The sequence below is a fragment of the Euphorbia lathyris genome, chromosome 6 (genome assembly GCF_963576675.1).
Source record: "Euphorbia lathyris chromosome 6, ddEupLath1.1, whole genome shotgun sequence".
NCBI lineage: Eukaryota > Viridiplantae > Streptophyta > Magnoliopsida > Malpighiales > Euphorbiaceae > Euphorbia > Euphorbia lathyris.
This window is the reverse complement of record NC_088915.1, coordinates 31,414,266-31,433,178: the sequence shown is the minus strand read 5'-3', so window position 1 is coordinate 31,433,178 and position 18,913 is coordinate 31,414,266. Positions and strand designations below refer to the sequence as shown.

Here is an 18,913-nt window from a genome sequence, read left to right as displayed (position 1 = left end):
CCCGAACCCTCTCCCCGCTCACCCTTCTCGCATCCAAGGTCGCCGCCGATCTCCCGACACCCCCCTCCAACACCCCATCCGACGCCAGATCCGCGACCCTCTCCTTCCCAGCCGCTCGATCCCCCAGACGCAGCTCCGACCGGCCGCCCGTACCGCCCCTTGCCCTAGCTTTCTCTCGACCGTTCTCTCGCTCTTTCTCTCTTTCTTTCGCCATATATAATGCATTAATTTAATATTTTGGATAATTTATTAAAATAAATAAATAAATAAATATTTTAGATTAATATTTTCTTTGTACTTGGAGAAACATCACATCACCATTCGCTCTCTTTTTCAATCGTATACCAAGACAATATGAATATATCAATTTAATTTCCAAATGGAAATAATACCACTTTCACTCTACTTGAAAAACGCAATTTAACCCCTCAACTTCAACTTTGTTTTATTAAGTTACACATTTTTATTTTTTTATTTTTTATGAGCTGTCTCTTGCCTGATGTTATTTCCACAGGATAGAAACTGAAGAATATTGTGTATTCTCTATTAGGGTATTTATACAAAGAGAGAGTCTAATCCTGTGATTATGCTCTAATTCCTATAATCATACTATAACATCTATCTATCTATCTAGTATTTACAGCTGCTAACATCCTTAAAAAGGACCCAATTTAAACTGTATATCAATCCTCTGCAATTGCAACATCAAAGGAAAAAATACAGCAAAAACAGAGGCACAAACTCCCCATCCAAAGCCGGATAAAAATTCCACAATGTGAACAAGAAATTCCACAAAAAGAAATACAAATACTACTTTCCATAAATTTATAGCAGAAGAAAAACAATAACAATATAATTCATAGCATCCCCAGCCTGAAACACTTGTAAATAAACAGATATCAACTAAATCTATCAATCTATACCATGAGTAAGAGTTGTCTATATAAACCACTGAGAGACTATTTCTGATAAATTTGGTAGTTTATAGAAGCATAAAGCATAAGCTAGTTTGCCACACTAAAGCTACCATACAACAGGTAGGTTTTGCACATTTTCATGGGGGTTTACAGCACCAAACCTAATAGAAGAATTTGCAAAAGCAAAATAAGAGAATAAAAATTAATTGAAAATTACAGCTAGGCACCACATTTTTTATGAATACCAGAAAAATTTGTCACAAAAACCAAAAGCTGGATACATATATGAACAGTTCATCCCATCAGCCCTCTCATGGCTAACAAACTTTGATACAGTTAAGCTTTTATTGGTCATATAATTATACAATATCAGAAGCATTCAACTAATGAAGATCTTCATGACAACAGTTTCAATCCATGGTAGTTTGATGACACATTATCTAAATACTTATACATATGCTGCAATAAAGCCAAAACTACGAAAGAAGATACAGTCTAGAAACAGCATCCTGTAACTTTGATCCTTTGCAAATGCTTTATTCTATGTTTCATTCAGAAAATGCACAAACAATCTACATGGCTTCAAAATTCTATTCTTTAGATCACTTGCACTTGCATTGATTATGAGATTGCCCTTAAATATGATTTAAAATTTTCAAAGGGTGCCTCATTTTAACCAAACTCACTATGAACAGCAACAATACTATAGTACCTTTGCTTCTTATCTTACAACAAATCTCTAGACCACTCACTCAAAGTAGAATGTTTATTCCAGTAATCAATTGATTTCATCCATACTTGTTTGCTCGTAGCTGCAGATCAATTTCCTGAGTTGTTTAGTATGATCAGTTGCATCAAACCCTTTGCTAATCATCTCATCCGCCAATCTTTTAGCCTCGTCTATCCTTCCATGCTTAAGAAGTCCACAAAGTAAAATATAATAACTCCATAAGTTAGGCTCAAAACCTTTCTGGCGCAGTCTATTCAACAGCTCAAAAGCATCGACTATTTGACTTGTGATTAGTCTTCTCAACAACAAGTTGTAAGTATAAAGGTTAAGGGGGAAGCATTGTTTAATCATTTCTTCTAAGTTATCAATCTGTTGGATCCCTCCGAAATGGCCAGAAAATACACCAATCAGTTGGCCAAGGTGTGAAAGATTGGAAGAAGTCTCATGCTCGGTTGAGCGAATCCAAGCATCATAAAGCTCTCCACTTTTCAAGCAATGCAATAAAAGTGTATTACCTAAAAAGGATGTAACATGGCGCCCATCTCTATCGAAGTTCTTAACAAGATCTACAACCTCGTCATATTGTTTTTTGTAGCATAGCTTCTGTACAAGAGCTTCATAACACTCATTAGTCGGGACCAGTTTTTTACTCCGCATTTCTGTAAAGTAAATTAATGCTAAATCCTCTCTGTTAGCTTCAGAAAGACCAATAATCAGTCTGCTATAAAGCTTTCTGCCAATCTTCATAATCTGACGCAACTCATCAAAGAACTTTAGAGCATCTGATATTCTGTTACTCTTTAGATAACTCTTTAGCACAAGAATGAAAGAGCCGACATTAGGTTGAATTCCATGTCTCTTCATTAACTCAAATATTTCTCTGGCTAGTTCAGGCTTCCCTGCATGAGCAGCTCCACCAATGAAGTCGTTATAAACCTCGCAGTTACACGCATTGTTAGAAATTTGCCTCGCAAACAAGTTGAGGAATTGACTTTCTGGGTTTGGCATATCAAATATATTGCGAATGACAGCTCTAAACTGCCTCCGAGTAGCTTTATGACCCTTATCTTGCATTTTAATAAGAAGCATCAGCTCTTTCAACTTACCAAGTTTTCTTTCTCTACATAGAGACTTAACAAGTAAAGAAAAAGTTCTTGTAGGGAAATAACCTTGGTCAGCATGATTTTTGAACACATTGTAAGCCTCATCAGTATACCCCTCTTCACACATAGAATTGATAAGATAACTATAAGATAAGAAACTGGGCGACAACCTAAACTCAGATCTGTATTTGTACAAGTGTAATGCAACATCCACCATTCCACCTTTGCAGAAGAAACGCAATGCAGTATCCATGGTGATTTGATTAGGAGGTATCCCATCCTCCATCATATCCAGAAGTAAATCACAAGTTTCTGTGAGACGGTTCTCTTTCAATAGCCTACAAAGCAATTTGTTGTAATGGAAAATCTCTGGAACGTAGCCTTCTGATGAGTTCTTTGACTTCAAGAACTCCAAAGCTCCATCTAGTTTACTATCTTGAACAAGATTCTTTAGCCACACACCATAAGCAGGCTCCATAGGTACCACTCCTAACTCCTTAAACTCCTCAATTACATGAGCTGCCTTGTCAAAAAGACCCTTTTGACAAAAGGCGTGCACAAGAACTCCAACCGCATCCCCATGGCCTTTTCCTTTTGCACCACCTAGTTGAATCACCTGTCGCAGGTATGAATGAGCTTCATCCACCATTTTCTGCTTACACAAACTCCTAACTAATATAGAGTGTGTCATATGGTTCTCAAATCCCCTAAGTGAAATCTGTTTGGAAATTTCCTTGGCAGCATCAAAACAACCCTCCTCAACCAGAGAACGGAGAAGGACATGATAAGAAATAACATCCAAGTCAAGACCTTGAAAACGCATTTTACCAAACATTTGGAGTGCACGCTGGGGCTTACCAGCAACAGAATAACCCAGGACCAAAGTGGCATGATATCCAGGTACCGCGGTATTACCACGGTATCTAGTAGTATCAAGGAAATCGAGCATTAAAGACGTAAGCTTTGCTCTGGAAAGGATCTTGAAGATGGCCTGAAAGACGGAGCGAGTGTGGGAGTAGCCTGGTTGGCGGCCAGCCCAATCAAAAAATTGAAGGCAAGATAGGATTTGTTTGTTGCGAAAACCATGGGCAAGCACCTCAAGCACCAACGACACATTGAGACGGAGACCTAATTGGGAGAGTGCAACATCGTCAACCTGATCTTTGGCACCCAGAATCTGAAAAATCCGATCCATGAAGTCATTGCGTGGGAGTTGGAACCATTCCTTGAAGGATTGAACAATATGTTGTTGAGAAGTAGAAGTGGGATTGAAATTGAGTTGTTGAATTGGGATGGTAGAAGCAGTAGAATAGTAAAAGAGTGGATGATGGTGAATTGGGGGGTTAATGGCATTGGTAGATGGAGGAGGAGGAGAAGGAAAGGAGATGATAATCACATTGTTGAAGAGAGTAGCCCTAGTCCTCCTTGATTTAGTGGCTTGTACGATTGAAAGCATTGCCCTTCAGATGCTGTCTTCTTCTTCTTCACAGCCACAACCGGATTTAATAATGAGGTCCGGTTCCCAACTCATCTAAAAGTACATTCCACACACACGGTGGAGTGGAGTGGAGTGGAGTGATGACAGGCGGTCCTGCAATTGGTGTTGGCTGCATCAAACAAATAGAGAGAATGAGCTCATTTAACGACTTTTTTGGTATTTTATAGTTATTGGATTTTTTTTTTAATTATTTGGAAAAAAATGGGACACTTATGAGTTTGTGTGTGTGTGGAAGGTTCTTTACATGAGTTTGGAAACCCCAACCCTAAGTATAATATCCTCATTTACGGATCACAACTTGTACAAAATATACGCGATCAATCCCAAACTTTTATTCGTTTATTTTTCAATTATTCGTATCCATCCCAATACCTAATTGGTATACTGTTTGCATCTTATATCCGTTCCATTTAATTTATGGGTACCTGCGCATATCCTTACACGTTAAAAATCAATATATATAACAAAAAATATTACAAATTTAATAAAATATTGATTTAATAAAGATTTAATATATCATTGCCCTTTGAACTTGTTAAAAAAAACTTGATTGACCTCTGAACTTTCAAAATGTCACAATAGTCTCATCAACTTGTATACAATGTTTAGTCAGCCATTTGAACTTGGGGCAAATGATGTATTAAGCCTTTAATAAATCATTTATCTAAAAGTTGAACATTAATCAATAAAAATAATGTAGTTTAATAGTATAACGCACTGGTTGAAGAACAAAAGATTGAGCTTTGAATCTAACATCTTAAATCTAAAAAACAATAATATTTTTTAATATATAAGAAATTTATGATAGGTAATGAGTACCTGATACCTTAAGGGTATTTCTATATCCGTCTTGTACCCGTCACAGGTAATAATTTTGATCTTATACTCATCTCATACCTTTTATACATGGTATAAATAGTCACATTAGAGTCAGATAGTATTGTATATCTACGGGTATATTTTCAGTCACGATACAGTTTTGCTACTTTTTTCTTTTTCTTTTTCTTTGAACCCCTTCATTGGTTCATTATTCGATCGGACTATTATTGTTAATTTCATTAAAATGATGAAAACATTGAATGTTCAAGAATTAAAGGTTTAATAGAAGGGTAATGCTATTTGGGATGGTTGAGGTGGAATTGAAATTGACTTGTTCAATTGGAATGGTAGAAGTAGTCAGGGACGTAGCTAGAGATGAGAAGGGTCAGTCGATCCTCCGGCCCCGTTGAGAAATCCTAGAAATAAGGTTTTTCATTCTGGTTCTTGAGCGCATCTAATAATAGATAAAGGCAATTTCTATTTTTCCATTTTTTTTAAAACCTAAATGCCCACGATTTCCACTAACTACAATATGTCTTTATAAATAATGTCTTTATAAATAATATAATAATAATAATAATAACTATATATACACATATTGATTCCTGTGAATTCTATAAATGATTCTTTTTCAAACAAGTGTTATCTAAAATATGATATATTAAATTTATTAATTCATATATAAATGTAATATTTTATTATATTATTTAATGAAATTTTTTTATTAGTTTGAAATTAATAAATTTTAATTTTGTTCCACTTTGATTTTGATTCCAATTCCGAAATTTGAACCAAACAACTTTAAATGTAATTATATTCCGATTCCGGGTTAAATTAAACAAAATTTCCGATTCTAATTCTGTAACATTCCGATTCCGAAATTTGAACCAAACGCCCCTAAATGTGTTATCAAAACAAATTAGATCAGAATCCTATTTGAAACAAAGTTAACAAATCAAAAAAGAAAAAGAAGAAATAGGATGAGTTAGTTAGTAACTTTGCATCAATGGTCTTGTAACTCAAACCAACCCAGGGCGGTTGAAATTTTGAGAGAGAAAGGGCAGAAAATAAAGAAAGGAGGGAAATGTTAGAGAGAAAAATTTGAAGAGAGAAGATGAAAAGATGGAGGGCTAGGGTAAAAAAGAGAAAGTGATAAATTTAATTTTTTATAATTTGTAGGTCTCATTTCTACTAATGAGTAAGATGAAAAATACTTTACCGGTTATATACCACGATGGGAGATATACATTTTAATGTTACAAAGTGAAAGTTATACAATAAAGTGTGAAATGAGGCAAAAGTTATACACTATTAATGAAATTATAAATGTTTTAACTGATCCAAATCTTTTTTGCGAATTTAAAAAGCCAATAAGATATTTTAGGCAAATTTATGGGCCAATCAGATAATGCAGTAAAAAGGAAGCCGAAATACATAAAAATCAACTTACAAAAATTCTATTCATCAAAATTTTATCGACTTGAAGTGGAGTTAAGTTTACAATTCCAAAAGAATTCAAGCATTTTGCTTGTTGTACACCCTTGGCTGTAACAAATTGAATATCTTTCTCACTCATTTTTAACAGCTTTAGAGTCTCTTTAATACCAGGGAAAAATGCTTCAGGCCGAGCACAAAACGGTTGGAAAACAAGGAGCAATGCTTGCATATCAGCTTCAAACTGATTAATACCCTCACTGGAAAATTGGATTCCGTTGTTCGAAATGCTACTCGAAATATAACGGTCAACTCCATCCGCAACACCTCTCCATAAATCCAGCAAATCTTTTGGATTCAGATTCAACTTTAGAATGTTGAGCTGACTTCTAATACCATCCAGTGCTTCAACAATATTCGCCGAAACTGCTCCTGTAACGCTATTCGAGCCAAAATACTCGAAATAGTTTTTGTTCTCCAGATATCCAGAGGAAAGTGCTTCAAAATGATGAAGCACAGCCGTTATTATGTCCATTACCAAGTTAGTCTCAAGCTGTGACAGACTTAAAATTTCTTCCCAAAAGAAGCTATTGTTATTAGCACCATCATCATTTCCATTAATGTCTGAATTACTTTCTGCTATTGTCATCTCCAAGAATTTAACGTCATCACCCCATTGTTGCAGCTTCGATTCAACATATCTCGCAGCATTGATTGATCCACATTTTTTTATCAACGAATCATAGGGATAATCTAGAATGAGCTCTATATTTTTGTCATGCCACACCAGTACACTAAGAAAATGCCAAATGAATTTTCCAGCGCTTGATCTTATGAATCGAATACGTGGTAAAACAGCAGGCAATGTTTGGCATCGTTCAATCATTTCCCAGGTGATTTTAATGACGTGCTCAGCTACTAATGGAGCTTTATAGTCTTCCCTAGAGGCAAGCCAAAATTGCCCAGGATTTGCACCAATATCACAGAGAACTCCAGATTTCTCATCAATTAACCATGTTCTCTCATCTTTCACTTCTACTTTCAACTTCTTCCAAGCGTCCTTGAGCTCTATTTTTGCCCAAATCTTGAGCCAGTCCGGCCTATCACAAAACATCGATAAGACTGACATAACTCTTGCTAACCCGTCATCATTCTCAACCTCTTCTACGAAATAATGAATTTCTGAACTTACAAGTAATCGCATTCGTTTATCAAAAGCAGTAGCATGATCTATCAAATGAATCCATGAAGATATAACTTCTGGTTTAATGTCTCTCTCCCTGTACTGTTTTGCAAGGACAGAAACAACAGTTTTGGATAAAAACCCAGAAAGCATCTGGACCATTGTTGAAACCCATGCTTCTCTAGCACTAAGACTCACCAATCTTCCCTTGTCAATCAAAGGTTGCAAAACATCATCCACTCCCACAATAAAGTCTCTTGTAATCTTATATACAAGGGCAAACATGAATTCAGGCTGTTCGACCCATTTAGAGAAATGATATTCCATTCGTGAAGCAATGGGAGAAACCAGTTCATCTATGGCCCAAAGCCTCATGATGCACTCTTTCTGTCCAAAATTGGTTTTTCGATATTCCCTCCGCCTTTGCATATGCTGCAAAGCACAAAGACCTGAAAAGCTCTGTGAATAAAACTTTCTTTTGTCTCCTTCCATCAAAACAAGTGGGTTGGGAATGCTAGTGATATCTACAATATTAGCTTCTGCTGCTGAAAGTTTAGGCGGCCAGCCTAAAGAAGCAAGAAGAGCACGATGATCAGCAAGAATTTGGGGCCGGACTACAGCTAACGCCTTATCTACTCTGACATCGACAGATTCCAAAAGATGAGACCATTGAGGATGAATTTTGTCAACATCAACCAATACATCCTCAATGTTATTCATCACTTTTATGGCTCTAATCAGTCTCTCTTGCTTTGCCTCAAAATCCTGCATTTTAAAGCATGTATGTATATTAGGTTTTTTTTCACTCTTTTATCAGTTCAAAGATCTAACAGGAATTCTGGAATAACAAGGTCAATCCGTCAAGAAGAACAGAGTCTTTACTGTGGTAATAAGTGGAGTCAAAAGATTTCTAGAGAACATATTCCTGGAGTTCTGATTTCCAGTAGTATAAGCTGCATCCTCAAGATCTCCCACCAGAGCTTCCAACTGTAATGCAGTATCTGAAATAATCATCATGTAAGCTTAACTGATAACAGAGAAGAGAAGCCAACATTTTCTTCAATCTAAACTATAACAGATGGTCAAGCAATCAACAAAGAGAACCACACCAATCTGCATAATCGTACCCCCTGAGTTCAAACTAAAAGTGAAAACAAAATTCAAGCAGTTTAAGTAATAATAAGAATCTACTAGACAGGTAAAGAAAACTGAATCATTTAATCCTCATCTTTTAAAAGACTAGAATGTAGAATCATTTAGGATTTCGTTCAAGTTCTTGCTTAAAACAACTGAAGCAAATGAAATAGCTAAATTTTATAATGAGATGATCAAGAACTTAAGAAAACCCATGAATTGGATTTATCATTTCCGGTCTATATTCTAGGAACCTATCGAGCTGTTGGGGATGTGGCAGTAGCTTGCGACTCATGAGCAATAAATCCAGTCACAAAGCACACGATATGGTTCAAGAAATGCCTTAAAACAATTAGAAATGTAAACCCGTTACAAAAAGAAATATATAATTCTTTTCATTAGCAAAAAAATTGAATAAATAAGCAGAAGTTTATCAAACTCACCCATGTATTTTCGTATATTTTCGATTCGTTTGAGGCATTTTTCTAGTTGAGGCAACTCCTCCCCCAAAATCTTACAATTTTTCCTTGAAGGAATCCCCTCTGCAAAACCCCAAAATTCATTTTCAAAAAAAGGTTACTTCATTAACCACTTGCAATAATTCCAAACACCATAAGATAAGAAGAAAAGGTACGAACGTAGCGAAGAGCGGAGACTGAGATTCTCTAACATGTGATTGAGATTGGCGAGCGATGATTTGGCTCGAAAGAAGCAGGAAATCCAGGAAACCATAGGTTTTGTTAGATTTCTCTGTAAGTTGATTAAATTAGCTTCCGAATCGGTGAAACTGTTAGTCAAATCGGTTAAGAGAAGTGGAGCTCTGGTGATAAGATCTTCACGAGTTCTGAATTGCCGATCCAGGAACTCTGTGTGACCCGGTGAGAGCTCAGTTTTCCTCGGCAGAACTTGAAAAGGTTCCATTGAGTGCAAAAAAGTTGAATCAAAGTCACCAACACTCCTGTCCTCGGACTATACTGAAAAGCTTTTAAACCATACATCCATCCATCCCCGCGGGTTTTATATTATTTAATCATGCGTCCTCAAGGACTGTCAAAATTACAAAAGAAAACCCTAAACTTTGCTACAAGTTATAATTTTAGCTCTAAAGAATGTCTCTTACATAATCAACTCCATCCCTTACATTGATATTTTGAGTAAACTCCATCTTTTACATTTATTTACTTAAAGACAAGGGAAAATTACAAAATTGGGTCAAATGGGAGACCCATTTATATATTTAGACCAATCACTCAAGTCATTACCTATCTAGACTATATATTTGTGACTTTTCCAAAATATCCTTCATATATATATAAAAACATCTCCAAGAGCCTCTTAGTTTCGCGCTTAAATTAAAATTTGAGGAGAAAGAATTAAAAATCAGCTCCAACAGTCTCTTAGTGGCTCCTTAAATCACTAACAGCCTCTCCATTTTCTCTATTAATAGAGAGTCTCTCTCCACCTCTTAGTGCCTCCTAATTTCATTTTTTATTAATAATTTATTATTAAAGATTCTCTCTCATTTCACTATTGGTAAATATAACTGTTTGGTGCCTTTTTTGAGTGGATTGGATCAGATTGCGAGCGTGCCTGTAACTTTATCTAAAAATACAAAAAGAACTGTAAATTGGGTCTAACTTCTAATCAAACGAAAGTGTAAAAGACTTAAAGGACATAAAAGAGTCTAAAGTTCGTAGCGGAATCTAGACGGAATCTAGAAGACTGATTATAACTACACTGAGACATTGCTTAGAAGAGAGAATTCGAAGTTAAAATTTGCTTGCATTGTATTGAGTGAGATTGTTGGCATAATTGGAAGACTAGAGGTAGAACTTACAAGTTGAAAGTTGATCAAAATAAGTAAACTAAGAATGTAGAATAACTAAAGTCCGTAATTTGAGAATTGTTTGAATTCCATTAGGTTTGAGTTTGATTTTATATTATTTCGTTGAATTGGTTTCAGTTGAATCCTGTTTCCTGCTTTTTCCCTTCTTTAAATACTTCAGTTGCTGGTGCTAATAACCGCCACGTCCCACGTCCCACGTCCTTGTTCCCACTAACCCACGTCTCCCAGTTAGTTTCTTCATGCGATGAGTTCTGTTTCTTCATTCTTTTAACTGCCCACGTTCCTACTTGCCACGTTTCCTATTTTCAAGCTTCTCTAACACTGGTTCGTGGGATGTGTTTACTGTTACCCCCTTAAACTCTAACTTCCCTATCGTTTTGGTCAACTTGCTCCACTTCTTGTGATTAGTTCCCGTTAGGCTATGTCTTCAGGCTCTTTCTCTACTTGACACCTTTTTATGTTGACCCCTCCCAATTAGTTCTAGCATAATTGTAGAGGAAACAATAACAATCATTAATAATTTTAATTATAAAATAATAAATAAGGAGTGAATATAAGGAGTATTGTCGGAGATATATCTTAGTCACTCTTAAATCACTAAAAGTCAATTATTTATATTATTTTTAGAGAGTGTACTAAGAGTCTCTTGGAGATGCTCTAAGAGCATCCCTAGTGGTGGTACCACCAAAGTGGTGCCACGTAGACATAAATCACACCCATTAGTAATATACCATTAGAGTCCTTGTAATTTTATAAGTTATAGAGGTAAAAATATAAATATAAATAAACAAACAAGGACTAAAATAATAATTTGTAAAGAAAAAGCACTGTCATAAGTGCTGCAATTTGAGGCGCCAGATGTTCCTCATATGGCGCGTGTGCTACACGCGCCAGATGCAGCGCATCTGACGCCTCCGTGTGGTACACTTCCACTTTGCTTTTTTTTTTCTTTGGATTTTATGGGATAATTTACTGTTTGTCACTATAAAAAGTAACTAACTACATTTAGACACAATCTGTCTAATGGTTAGTTACAACTTTTTACTCCAAAGTAACAAGTAAATGGCATCCATTAGGGATGCTTTAACCACTTAGAAATTTCTTACTCTTTCTTCTTTCTCTCTTCGTTTCTCTCTTTGATTTTTTCTTAGTTTGCGAACTTGGCACTCCGTTTTTAATTATAGACTCATATATACTTAAAATATTTCTCCTTACGAATTTGGCACTCCGTTTTTTATTATTTTGTACCTTTTTTCCAGGATAATCCTTCCAAAGTACATGATTTTACTTTCGAATTTTTCGCAAACTGCGAAGCCTGCGAAGCTAAATATAACTTCGTAGAATGACTTTTTCTTCGCTTCGCAGGCTTCGCAATTTGCGAAAAATGCGAAGTGGTATATAACATTAAAATTATAACATTATTAAAATCATAACAACAAGATTGCAACAATAATTATAACATTAAAATCATAACATTATCAAAATTTACAACAAGGTTGCAACAATAATTCAAACACTAAACCCCAAACCCTAAACAATAATCATAACATTGGAGTGCTTCCAGGCTTTACAGAAGGAAGAAAAATTGGCAGCGTCATACAGAATTAATGACCTTTGGGAGGAAGTTCAGAAGCAAAAAGAACTAGAACATCCCAATCACCCCTCATTGTGATTGATGCCTTTATATTCAAGCTAAACAGATACTTGAATTTTATGCCTTAGTCTTCACCATCTTCATCACATCCCAATCACCTCTCACTGTGATTGATACCTTTGTATTCAAGATAAACGGATCACTATGATTGATGCTTTAGTATTCAAACTTAATAAAAAATTAATTCATTTTAGGGAAATAATGAAAGAAACGCTTCGCAGAGAGAGAATCAACGAAGTCTTTGAAGAGAAATACACCTGAAAAAGGATGATTTTGCTTCGCAGAAAACAAATCTGTGAAGCATGTGAAGAGAAAAAACAAGCTAAAAAAAGTATGTTTTTGCTTCGCAGAAAACGAACCTGCGAAGAGAAAAAAAAGCTAAAAAGTATGATTTTGCTTCACAGCTTCGCTTTCTGCAAAGCAAATCATCATTTTCAGGTGTATTTCTCTTGCAGGCTTCGCAAACTCATTTTGCAAAGCCATTTCTGGAAAAAGAGGAAGATGAAGCAATATATACTTACCTTATTTCCACCTTTGTCATTGCAATCGACAATAAACATATGATAAACGTATAAGAACGTCGAATAACGATGCCTTCGATTCACATAAGAAGAAAGAAACCAAGAGACGAAGAAGAAATAGGAAGATGAACATGTTGGTCCCTTATAACGTAACAAGTTAGTTCCAAGGGGGGGATAGGAACTATTTAAAATTTAGTACGTTAAGGCTGACTTTTTTTTCTTTGAAAAAGGATTACACAGCGCGCTGAGTAAATTTAAGACACTAGCTTAGTCAACTGGTGACTAAGTCAGCTTCTTTCCTTGAGTTAGGAAATAGCACTTGAGTCTATTCCTGAACTCAGATACTCAATGCACACAACTCAGCATGACTCTTTACTTAGTCAGTTTTCAAGCAAGCAATATATATATCAAAGGAGTTTAAGGTTAGAAAGATGTTACTCAGCAGATTTATCCAGGTTCGGCCTCTAAGCCTACATCCTGTCCCCGGAACACGTTCCGAGCTTTCGAATCCTCTACTGAGCTTTTTAAAGGTAGAGCACCAAACCTTTTACAACTAGAAGCTGAGTATAACAAGAGTACCTTCCTCTATACCTCTACTCACTCTTATTCTACCGATGAGTACTATAACCGAGTACTCAGCATCTCCTTTCTATTCTTCTAGAAATGATAATGAGATTGTCCTAAACAACAATTGCTAAGACACTTTAGATGATTGAATAATCACTCTAGACTTTTACATAATAATATGGAAATTGGTGTAAGTATTTGCTTTGCTTTTTCTCACAGAACTTCAAGTGTGAATTTGGTCGGCGTAATGGCTTGTTGAAGATCTGCATCGAATGAAGCAACTGAAGGGCCTATTTATAGTGACACTTGAGGCATTCGATGATTTCGAATTTCGAAATAACCGTTGGAGGGAAACGGCTTCATGTCATTGTCACTCAGTCTGCTCAGTGTCGTTGGCCAATCAGATTCTTGCATCTTCTGTCTTCGGTCAGTGCTGAGCAGCTTTTGGTCAGTCCAGCAGAATGTCTCTCCATTTACGGTAAAGTCAACAAGATAACTTTCTGTGTCTTCTGAACTTTACCCGAAGTGGAAATACTTTGTCTGGAAGTTGTTCTTGCTCAGCTGCTGTCTTGTACTCTTTGTCGTTCAACTCAGCAGCTTCGTTCCGAAGTAGTCAAGGAAGGTCTTCTCGATCCTTCTCATGCTGAGCTGCGTTTTATCCACAACGACAGCGTTTTGCATACACGGGCCAAGTGGTCTTGATCTGTTTGACTTGGGCTTTGACTCTCACATTGGGCCTTTAGCCTTTTAATCTTTTATGTCTTATAAACAATTTAACTCAACATTTAACAAACACATTAGTGTAATAAATCAAAGCATTTAAACTTAGTGTGTTTAGAATATTTTTAATTATACTTAAATAATTTTGTCAAATCAAAATCATGTGGAAAGGTGTTTCAACAAACTCCCCCATTTTGATGTTGGCAAAACTATTCAGTGAAGAACTCAGTGTTGAGCTCCCCCATGATAGTTGACCTTATATTACTTAATAAAATCCCCCGTAAGGGTTGAGCTACTGACTTAGTTTTACTCTAAACATTTTAAGGTTTAATCGAGTAAGTCCTAGGACAGTTTTCAGATAAAGGTCAGCTCATGGAACATATTCTATCTTACTCAGTTTTATGCGGAAGATTTAACTATCAGAGAACGTTGAGTATGTTTTTGTTCAATGAGTCTTTATAAGACAGTGTGTTTAAAACATACAAGTTAATGTCAACATTTGATCAATACAGCATACAATCAACAGGTATTATAAACAGTAAACACAGTTGATGTATTAAAGATGCATAACATAATCACTCAGCATCACATAATATAAGTCAAGTTGGATAAAAGACGCAGGCATTGTATTAAGTTTAAAGTAGTCAGCATACATAAGCAAAATAAACATAGAAGATAAAACTAAGAAGTTGAGCTAGCTAGTTCTATTTCTTTTTGCTCTTAGGCTTTTGCTGACTGCTCCCAACAGCATCCTCTTGCTGAGTTCTTCTAGCTTGTTCTTTCTCCCCCATTTTGGCAGCATCGGGAGGAGGAGGAGGCCTGAAAGAGCTTCTTTGGACAGCTTCAGTAATTTTAGCTGACATGTTTTTAAGCTTGAGGGTGCTTGCATTTATTCCATCAAAAATAATGACACCCTCTTCCAGTACATCTTTATCAACCTCGATGTTGGATGAGCTGAGCATGCTCAGCACATATTCTTGCGATTTGCCTACCCAGGTGACCGTGTCCGTCAGCGCAGCAAATGCTTGATGAAACATCTTTAGCAAGGTCGAGTCATAATACTGACGCTGGATATTGGAATGATGTATGTGGGTGAAGGTACGGTGTGAGTACTAGAGAATTTCGTTCTGCTTCAGTTGGTCAGTTTCCATCTCTTCCTTGTTTAGATTCAGCAAGCGAACAGCTTCACCGATCTGCTCAACTGAGCATTGAGAGTAGGAAGCCAGCTGATGGTTGGTCTTTGCTTGCTCAGTTTGCAGCTGGTTGAATAGATGGTGGACTTCAGCTGAAGTGGCATAACCAGAATTGACAGCTGACAAGGTTTGGAATTGTCCCTGAAGGGAGTTAAGGTGTTGAACCATAGTCAGCTGGAGTTCACCCAGCTTCGTGATAGAATCCTGCTTGGGTTGCTGAGCTTGAATAGAAATCATTATACTCAGCAGGTCTTTCAGTCCTTTAATCTCGTTGAGAAGTTGAGTGACTTGAGAGAGCTGAGTGGACTCGAGGTTGGCAAACCCAGCAGCAGGTTCAGCAGGTTGATGAAGGTCCTGGATTAAGGCTTGAGCTGAGTTGATGAGCCTTCTACCAGATTCAGTGGCATTAAGATAGCCAAAGGATCCTTCATTTGAATGCCCAGTCACCTGAGTATGACCAGTTGGTGGAGGAGTTAGATTGAGCTCAGTGTTAGAAGTGCCATCCGGGTCAGTGACTGGTCGTGGGTTTTCAATCTGCACTTGGTTTTCTTGAGGAAGTGATGGAATGGCAGTATTGCTTATTGGTTCAATGGCAGGCTGAGTCTGACTTGCTATTGAAGGCTGGATAGGCGTAGTGCTGACTGGGGCAGGAGTTTCCTGAGCCAGCACACTGTTTGGTGCAGCTTCTTCTTCGAGAACTTGCTCGATGTTAGTTAGGTTTTCTGCAGCATTTAAGTCGGCATGTTCCTGTGGAGAAGAAACAGAGGCTTGCTTTTCAGTCTGCTCTGGCAAAGAAGTAGAGGATTGTTTTCTGAAGAATCTTAGCTTGATACGTGAAGGATCATGGGTTGGCTCAGGTAGGTTTTCAGTAAAGTCCAAAACTGTAGTCTGATGTGCCTTTACAAGTCTTCTTCTTTTTCCCTGAGTCCTTGGAGGAGTGGGATCAGCGGGAATTGAATGAGATGGAGAAGGTTCTCCCTGATCAGTATTGTGCTGTTCTGTGTGCTCAGCTTCTTCATCTACAGCCAACTCAGTGTTAGTTGGCTCAGCATCTTCCTCTTCACTTTCTGACTCAGTGTCATCCTGACCACTTTCTTCGTCAGCTTGTTCTTGCTCATCATCCTGCTCTTCTTCCTCTAACTCTTCTTCTAGTTGTTCAATAAACTGATCATCCAATTCCACTTCATCATTCTGTTGCTCAGCATCAATGCCTTGACTCTGGGCATAATGAGAGTTGGCGGGAAGGAAGAAGTCAGTAGGGATAGCATCAATTGGACTTAACTCCGAAGAGTTCTTCTTTTTCTTCCTCAAAGGTTCCTCATCAACGTTTTCCCTTTCATCTGCCTCAGGCTCATCTTGCCTAGGTCGTTTCTCAGCTGACTTGGGTTGAGCTTGACCTTGCTGAGGCTGGGTAGTTGTTCCTTTGGATACAACCTTCAGTTTCTTTAGAAGAGGAGCAGCTTCTTTAGAAGTGCTTTGCTCAGCTTTCCTCTTCCGCTCAGCGGGGGCTTTGGTTCTTCTGCTCTTTTTAACCACTGTTCCCTCAGCGGTCTGATCAGCAGCACCTTTTGCTTTCTTGATTGGCTGATTAAACTTTAAAGCAAATAGGGCAGAGGCAGTAATCTCTGATCCTTGGGCCTTGGTTTCCCCCGATAGGTCCACTCGGTGGTCTAAGAGGATTTTGGTGATGAGTGACCCCAGCCTTAGAGTTCCAGTGCTCCTTTAAAAGCCGGCAATTAAGAATACTGGCATGTTGATGGGCTTGTAAGTCAGCATATGCCATATGAAGCATTGCTCAAAGTTTGTCGCTGAGCTGGTGCAATTTATCTTCGGGAAGATATAGTTGGTCAGCAGGTAGTGTGCCATCTTTTGGTGTTGGCCCATTGAAGAACTGGAGATTTCTCCAGCATGGCCAGGAGGTTTGCAGAACGTAGTGGAGTACCCGGTTTCATCCTGATCGCCAGACTTTCTAAGAATGGCTCCTTCATTCTTAAGGTTCAGAAGGCTGGCTAAGTAGGTGGGATTGATGAAGATGGTTTTGTCCTTTACCTTGGTGATCAAGTAATCCTGGTTATCATCAGCGACACAAAGGTGGTGGTAGAATTCCCACACCAAGTCAGGGTAGGTAGGATCTCTTATTGAGAACAGCTCGGTCCAGCCATTCTTTGAGATCCACTCACAGAATGGTTGCTCAGTTTCCACAAATTCTTTCGAGAACCACATTGAGTGGTCTATCTTGTATACCCTGACATTCTCATAGACACTGGTATAAGTTCATTGCTTAGATCTCTTCCCCTTGGAGGAGGTACCTTGGTCAGTCTGGGTTTTCTTGCTCGGTGTGGTAGCTTTGGTTTGATCATGTTGGGTAGGAGGCTTAGGGTTTCTAGCAGATCGGTGACCGGCATCAGAGATGTTTACAGAAACGTTCGTCATTTTCGCAGAGAAGATTGGAAGGATTTGAAGTTTTTGAGAGAGAAAGTATTAATGGCAGAGAATTCTGTAAGCGTAAAGAAATAAAAGTGGGAATTCGCCCACTATTTATAGAGGTGAGAGATGGATCTTATCGAATCCATGTGTCAGTTTTGCCCTTGGGATATTCAACCGACAAGAATCCTGGCATTTATGACACATTCGGCGCATACGTCATCCTAGGTGGCTATACGCGTGCTTTTGCATTCAATGCAACAGATCAATTTACTCAGTGTGAGAATCCTAATCGTTTTATATTCTGAGTAGTCAGTTTTATACAAATGGATAGTTTGAGTGTTTGGTTACTCAGCTTGAGATAACCACTCAGTGTGCATGTTTACTCAGCATGTGATATTCATTCATTTAGCATTAAACACTCAGCATGTGATATTCATTCATTTAGTGGTATTCATTCAGCATGGTAATCAACTCAGCATGCATATATCACACATCATACTTTGGAATTTATGAAAGAGGATTGAACATACCAATGGCTTCTCTCAGTATATTGAATTGCTCACGTGCTAGTGGCTTAGTGAAGATGTCAAAAAGCTGTTCATCTGTTGGAACATAGGTCAATTTGATCTCCGCTTTGAGTACATGGTCTCTGATGAAATGATGTCTTATGCTGACATGTTTCATCCTGCTGTGCTGGATTGGGTTCTTAGATAAGTCAATGGCACTTTTGTTGTCACATTTGACTTCAATTGTCTTAGTCTGAACACCATAATCTTCCAGCTGTTGCTTAATCCAAAGGACTTGAGCAACACAGCTTCCAACAGCAATGTACTCAGCTTCAGTGGTTGACAAGGCTACTGGCGACTGCTTCTTGCTGAACCAAGACACAAGACAGCTTCCAAGCAAATGGCAGCCTCCTGAAGTGCTTTTACGTTCAAGCTTGTCTCGTCCGTAGTCAGCGTTCGTGTATCCAATGAGTGTGAAATCATAAGTGTTGGGATACCATAAACCTGCATTCACTGAGCTTTGCAAATATCTAAGGATTCTTTTTACAGCTATGTAATGAGATTCCTTAGGGTTAGATTGATACCTAGCACAGTAACATACTGAGAACTGAATGTCCGGTCTATTGGCAGTTAAGTAAAGTAAGGAGCCAATCATACCTCG

The 18,913-nt window shown here is 37.7% G+C and overlaps 2 protein-coding genes across 3 annotated transcripts; both read right to left on the bottom strand.

Annotated features, from left to right (window-relative positions):
- Positions 1-1,170: 1,170 nt before the first annotated feature.
- On the bottom strand, positions 1,171-4,445 carry LOC136233571 (pentatricopeptide repeat-containing protein At1g71210, mitochondrial). The gene has a single exon (XM_066023274.1). The coding sequence runs from the start codon at positions 4,204-4,206 to the stop codon at positions 1,696-1,698; it is 2,511 nt and encodes an 836-aa protein (XP_065879346.1). The 5' UTR covers positions 4,207-4,445; the 3' UTR covers positions 1,171-1,695.
- Positions 4,446-6,467: 2,022 nt separating this feature from the next.
- On the bottom strand, positions 6,468-9,787 carry LOC136233915 (RINT1-like protein MAG2L). 2 transcript variants are annotated; one of them, XM_066023644.1, is made up of 4 exons: positions 9,457-9,787; positions 9,262-9,360; positions 8,567-8,685; positions 6,468-8,449 (listed from the first exon to the last, which is right to left on the bottom strand). In XM_066023644.1, exons 1-4 carry the CDS (start codon positions 9,737-9,739, stop codon positions 6,509-6,511), a joined length of 2,442 nt encoding a protein of 813 aa, XP_065879716.1. In that variant the 5' UTR covers positions 9,740-9,787; the 3' UTR covers positions 6,468-6,508. The 2 variants fall into 2 exon arrangements, with proteins under 2 accessions (XP_065879716.1, XP_065879717.1); XM_066023645.1 differs by lacking the exon at positions 9,457-9,787 and having other exon boundaries at positions 8,567-8,671.
- Between the last annotated feature and the right edge of the window lie 9,126 nt (positions 9,788-18,913).